The following is a 6,700-nucleotide window of genomic DNA, read 5'->3' as shown; positions in this document are numbered from 1 at the left end:
GGCACATCCGAAAACTGCGCTCTTAACCATCTTTGCCCGATGAACATGGTCCTCCGTCGCCGTGAGCACAAATTATAAGATTCCCGGAGATATCAGCCAGAATAAAACGCTAATCAGCTAGATCAAGATCAGCCGAGAATCAATCCACCAGCACTATTGGATAGCATTTCGGCTAAAATTCCACAATCCAGCATAGCAGCTAGCCAAGGAGTTCATACGTGGTCACCACACAGCAAAATTGAATTTTTATCAGCTACAACAAAACAACATAAAGCACATTAAAAAGGTACGTGGTTGTTTTGAAATATCACTGCACTTGTTTTTTTTGGTGTGAATAATTAAATTTAAAAATATATACTAAAAGAATAGTGTCCGCGAGTGATCTTGTGAAAAAAAAAAGTTACAGTCCACTAAAAGTTCTGTCTGTCGTTCATTTTGCATTTTAAGTTTCTGCAAGATAGAATAATATTCCCAATCGAATTAAAATCACATTTTTCAATTTGGAGTTTTAAATTAATTCACGGGAATTTACACATTTTCAGTTTTTTTCTGAGTTCCGGATAAGTGGCACAAGTGTATTAACATACATACATACACATATTAAATTCGCATGGTAGCAGAGGCTTAACCTCAAAAAGTGCCATTTTCGTCTTTTCGCCTTTTTCACAAAATCACTCACTAAGCATTAATTTAATATTGATTTTATTAAAAAACGATTTTGTATCCTAAAAACATACGTGTTATAAAAAACTATACACATACCGGGTGGCGACCAATACTTAAAGCAACCACAAGAGACATATGTACATACACACGCACATATATTATTAAATAAAACGATTGTGCATACATATATGTACATACATACATCGATATTGAGTACCATAAATTTTGGGATATTTACGAAGTTGTGGAGCTTAGGAGGCAAATTTTGTGATTTTTACAAATTGGGTGGCTTTCGGGCAATAATTTCAACTGTGTCATTCACTATAGTGGGTGTTTTCTTTGAGTTGCTTATTCTGAGGATGAATCTTGAGAGATCTTATTAGGTTGTGGTTAAAACTTTAAAAATGGAAACATACACTCGCTTAGCTGACTCGGTTATTGAATTCGATATCGAATTTCTTGGCACACCCACAAGTGAACACACCAAGCATTCGCTGAAAATTCAGCAAGAGGAGCTAAAGGTGATGTGGGAGAAAGCCAAAGCACTTTTTGATGACTTGCTGGCTACGGAATCAATTGGTGCTAAAGATCTAAGTTCGATACGTAAGAAAGGAAAAACGTGCTATGCAGCTTTTGTGCGATGTATGTCCAAAATAAACGATTTGTCGGAAAAATTTTCAAAAACCGAAAAGGAAGATGAGGACATGTCAGCCACACAGCATAATTTACACCTACCGCCTTGTGATATCGACGCATTCAAGGGCGATTATTTGTCATGGCCAACATTTCGTGACATGTTCACGGCTATATATATATTGAACAAGCGGCTGACACCCATTCAAAAGCTTTACTATCTTAGTCAGAAAACGCAGGGTGAAGCCAAAGAAATTGTTAAGAAATGCGACCTGACAAATTATGGGTTTAATATAGCCTGGAAGAATTTGTGCGATAGGTATGAGAATAAAAGGATCCTAGTTAACACCCAGTTGAAGATCCTCTTCAATCTACAGGCGGTGGAAACTGAATGCGGGAGTGCAATTAAAAGATTGCAAAGGGATATAAACAATTGCATATCTTCCCTGGAGAGTCATAAAATTGACATTTCAACCTGGGATCCAATAATTACATACCTTTGCTCCACAAAATTACCAGAAGAGACTCTTTCGCTGTGGGAGCAATCAGTGCAAAATAAAACAGATATTTCCAAGTGGGCTGACATGGACCAATTCTTGTCAAGCAGATTCCAAACTTTGGAATCGGTCTCGGGGTTGAGAGGAATCAAGGTTTCAAAAATTTCAAAAGGGTTAAGTCATAAGCATTCCTCTGAACCGCCACAAAAGAAACTTGGCACTTTTCAAACTAGTGTAAGCAAATTTACTTGCAAAATGTGTCAAAGCAATGATCGCAGACTGCATATGTGCCAAAAATTCTTAAATATGTCGACATCTGATAGGATCGCTTTTATTAAAACCAACAATAGTTGGTTTAACTGCCTGTCCTTTGGGCATGCGGTGTCGAAATGCACAAGTTCCTACAACTGTGCCAATTGCCATTCTCGACACCACACCCTACTTCATATACAGGCGGCTCCAGGTAAAACAACGACAAAGGAGAATACAGCCAATCCAGTTAACAATGGTGCATCGACATCCAGGCAGGCACAATTACGAAACCAATCTTCAAAGGGAAAAGGTAAAGCAGTCAGACATGTGCAAACACATCACGCGAATTCAAGCAAAGGCGTTTTACTTGGGACAGCTCGAGTAAATATTCATTTTAATGGTACTAACTTTGCGGCAAGAGCGTTAATTGACTCTGGCTCTGAGTGTTCCTTCATCACGGAGAGGCTCAGACGCAGAATCAACTTGCCGACCAAGAAGATGTTAGCACAGGTTTCGGGCATCAATAATTCTGTTTCAGCGCAGGTGAAAGAAGCGTGTTCGATTCAATTGTGGTCACCAATTGACCCACTTATTTCTATTGATGCCCTTGTGTTAGTTCTACCAAATCTGACAGGGAATTTGCCTACTTGCCTACTCACACAACAAGTTTTTCCTGATCTGGTTTTGGCAGATAAAAGGTTTTTTGTGAATGAACAAGTCGATCTGGTTCTTGGAGGAGACATATATCCTCAAATAATATTAGGTGGAATTAAGAAGAACGTTCTCAGTACTCTCTTAGCGCAAGAAACAGTATTCGGTTGGATACTGACTGGTCGTGCTGATGCAGCCAGCCCAACCAGCAATAATCGAGTTTCATTTTACAATGAGGTTGCCCTTGATAGACAGTTATGCTCATTCTGGGAACTGGAGGATTTGCCGAGAAACAGAGCACCAACAACCGAAGAAACACAGTGTGAGGAGCTCTACAAGCGTACAACCAAACGGAACCCAGACGGAAGGTATATCGTTTCGCTTCCATTCAAAGCGGAGTTCCCGGCTGATACCAAATTGGGGCCATCACTGAGAATAGCGTGCTCGCAATTCTACAAAAACGAGACACGCCTCAAGAAAAATCCAGATTTGCATGCGGAATACAACAGGGTCATACTAGAGTACGAGACAATGGGGCATATGTCGAAAATCAATGCACTTCAGTCGGCCGATGCAATCGACAATTACTATCTGCCTCATCATGCCGTGATAAAAGAAGAAAGTATATCAACAAAGGTTCGGGTGGTTTTTAATGCTTCGTCTTCTTCAGCGAATGGGGTCAGCTTGAACGATGTTCTTTTACCAGGGCCAGTTCTTCAAGCTGATTTACCAATTTTGATTCTCCGCTGGAGACTTTTTAGGTACGTCTTCAATAGCGATATTGAGAAGATGTACAGGCAAATTCTCGTGGATGCCAACCAGACGAAGTACCAGAGATTAGTCTTCCGTACGGGTCCAAACGAACCAATCGGTCTTTATGAATTAAAAACGGTTACTTTCGGTATAAACTGTGCGCCTTATCTGGCGATAAGGACATTACTTCAGCTAGCTAATGATTCAGAAAATTCCCATCCGATAGCTTCGAATATTTTACGGAAAAATATGTATGTCGATGATGTTCTTGCGGGCGGACATACTATAGACTCCACGTTACAGGCTAGGGATGAGGTTTCTACAGTTTTGAAATCAGCTGGATTCCCTTTGCGAAAATGGACCTCGAATTGTGACAAAATACTACAGGGCATACCAAAACCACATCTTTTAAGCGAAGATTTCTTAGAATTCGAGGACACTAGCAGTGTAAAAGCATTAGGTATCAGGTGGAATACGCATTCCGACCAATTTTATTTCATAACCAAGACCATAGACGATAACATCACGCCAACAAAAAGAGCGATATTGTCAGCCATCGCCAAACTATTCGACCCGTTGGGTTGGCTAGCTCCAATAATAATAGTTGCAAAAATACTTATGCAGAATATATGGTTGGAGGGTACAAAGTGGGACGAAACGGTCTCCGTTCCAACCTTAGATAGGTGGCACAATTTCACAAAAAATTATAAAGAAATCGACAAAATAAGGATACCGCGGTGGGTATCTTTTTCACCAAAGGAAAAAGTCGAAATTCACGGATTCTGCGATGCTTCCGAAAAGGCATACGCGGCCGCAGTCTACCTACGTGTCGAAAGAGACGAGAAAATACTTATCAACCTCCTGTTAGCGAAAACTCGAGTAGCCCCAGTGAAAATAATTTCATTGCCTAGATTGGAACTTTGCGGGGCGGTATTACTAGCCGAAATAGTCGAATCTATTACAAATAGCCTGGAATTAGGCCAACTAAACATACATCTTTGGACAGATTCGACGATTGTTTTGGCATGGATACGCAAGCCCCCATGTTCGTGGTCAACATTCGTTGCCCATCGAGTTACTAATATAATAGACAAGGTAGGGAATTCTAACTGGTTGCACGTCGACTCTGCCACAAATCCAGCAGACTTAGCAAGCAGGGGCATATTGGCGCATGAATTGGTACAAAATTCGTTGTGGTGGCAAGGACCTTCTTGGCTGCAAGAAAATAGAGAAAATTGGCCATTACAAGAGATAGACTTCACTACTAATATTGAGGAAAAACGGTTGCACGTTCATTCAACAATAACGTCAAACGAACTTAGTGACATTCTTGAGCGGTTTTCAAGTTTACCGAAAGCTTTGAGGGTGCTCTCGTATGTATTGAGATTCCTCCAAAGAACCAGTCCGAAGACAAAAGCTTCTTTTCAGGCGAACTCTTCTTTAATTTCGTCAAACGAAATTAAAACAACGACTATACGTCTGATAAAACTCGCTCAGAAGCAACATTACGGAGCAGAAATCGCTAAACTTAAAGCTAGAGAATCCATTGAGTCAAAAAGTGAAATCCTTCCTCTAAATCCGTTGCTTGATAAAGATGATTTGCTGAGAACTGGTGGTCGTCTTGGTGCATCTCTTGATCTGGCATATAGTGAACGGCATCCAGTCATACTCCCATACAGCTGCAGTTTATCGCGCCTAATAGTCCAATTTGTACACGAAGTCTCTCTCCATGGTGAAAACCAACTCATGTTGCGTCTCATCCGAACCCAATACTGGATTCCAAAGGTGAAAACACTAATAAGGTCCACCATCCATAATTGCAAAATATGTACTATTCACAAAAAACGCTCACAAAGCCAACTTATGGGAATCCTTCCACAAGAGCGAACTACGTTTTCGCGAGCATTTACAAATACAGGTGTGGATTTCGCTGGACCCTTTGAAATAAAAAGTTATCGTGGGCGGGGGTGCCGAATTTCAAAGGGTTACGTCTGTCTTATGGTCTGTTTTTCTACGAAGGCCATCCATCTAGAGGCCACAAGTGATTTGAGTACCCAATCCTTTCTAGCGGCATTTTCAAGATTCGTTTCCAGACGTGGGTGCCCAAAAAATGTCTACTCAGACAATGGGACAAACTTTGTAGGAGCTTCAAGAGCGTTAAAAGCAGAATTTAAGGCATTTCTTTCCGACGCGCGGACACAGACGCTCTCAAAATATGTTCACCAATCACTAACCTGGCATTTCATACCTGTCGCAGCTCCGCATATGGGGGGCTTATGGGAGGCAGGTGTGAAAAGTTTCAAAAGCCACTTTAAAAAGATAGCGTCAAATTCGAAATACACTTTCGAGGAGTTCAGTACACTACTTTGCAGAGTTGAGTCATGTCTCAACTCGCGTCCACTTAGCCCAGCCTCAAATGAGCCATCTGATGTGGAGCCTCTAACTCCAGGCCACTTTTTAGTCGGCGGACACCTGCTAGCTCCACCAGAGTTAGACGTCAACGAAAATCCTGCCTCGATCGTTAATCGTTGGCAGAAGCTCAAGGCCCTACACCAAAACTTCTGCAGGAGATGGAAGACTGAATACCTGAACGAGCTACAAAAACGCACAAAGTGGAAACATCCGAAGGCAAACATGAAAGTAGGAGATATGGTGGTCATAAAAGAAGATAATCTCCCTCCTAACGAATGGAGACTAGGTAGGGTGGTCAATTTACACCCAGGTTTGGACAGTAGAGTCCGAGTTGTTGACATCCTGACCGAAAAGGGCACTGTGACAAGACCGCTTGTCAAACTGATATTACTACCACCCTATCACACGGAGACAACCGCTGAGGACGACTAGGAGAAGAATCTCTACCGCTACCAACATTTTCAACTATATTTTCATTGTATAGACTTTAAATATTTGTATCTTCTTAGGGCCAGTTTCTTCGTGCCAGTTTAAACTTAGATCACATAAAGTGCGTCTGCAGTGAACAGCTGGCGGACATTTGCTTGGCTAATCTGGGTATAAGCCAGTCAGTCCGATTTGAAACTGCAGACGTGCACTAAGAAACTGACCCTTAGGTTAAATTATAAATAGTTACCTTCATTTATCTTAAGCGATTTTAAGTATACCTCCTCAATTGCGGATCCACACTTATCCATCGTTGTAGTTGGTAGCGAATTTCCGAAAACGATTTTCTTAATGTTTTTTTTTGCCATTTTTTCATATGATTTCTCGTTTTATTCACATTGCTTTCTACC

General features: G+C 41.1%; 1 protein-coding gene across 1 annotated transcript; it reads left to right on the top strand.

Moving 5' to 3' along the window:
- The first annotated feature begins 1,070 nt into the window (after positions 1–1,070).
- Positions 1,071–4,534, top strand: LOC118755377. The gene is made up of 2 exons (XM_036490215.1): positions 1,071–3,335; positions 4,421–4,534. The coding sequence occupies exons 1-2, from the start codon at positions 1,071–1,073 to the stop codon at positions 4,532–4,534; spliced, it is 2,379 nt and encodes a 792-aa protein (XP_036346108.1).
- The last annotated feature ends 2,166 nt before the right edge of the window (positions 4,535–6,700 follow it).

Source organism: Rhagoletis pomonella, unplaced genomic scaffold (genome assembly GCF_013731165.1).
Source record: "Rhagoletis pomonella isolate Grant_MI unplaced genomic scaffold, Rhpom_1.0 Rhpom_scaffold_06111, whole genome shotgun sequence".
NCBI classification, from domain to species: domain Eukaryota; kingdom Metazoa; phylum Arthropoda; class Insecta; order Diptera; family Tephritidae; genus Rhagoletis; species Rhagoletis pomonella.
The sequence above is the reverse complement of the archived record's forward strand: the minus strand, read 5'-3'. Positions and strand labels throughout refer to the sequence as shown.

Bases quoted from the DNA above. Each gene is read 5' to 3' on its own strand.
- LOC118755377 (XM_036490215.1), top strand. From the start codon at position 1,071: ATGGAAACATACACTCGCTTAGCTGACTCGGTTATTGAATTCGATATC. The intron at 3,336-4,420 runs GTTCGGGTGGTT...TATTACAAATAG, and splicing joins AAGAAAGTATATCAACAAAG to CCTGGAATTAGGCCAACTAA.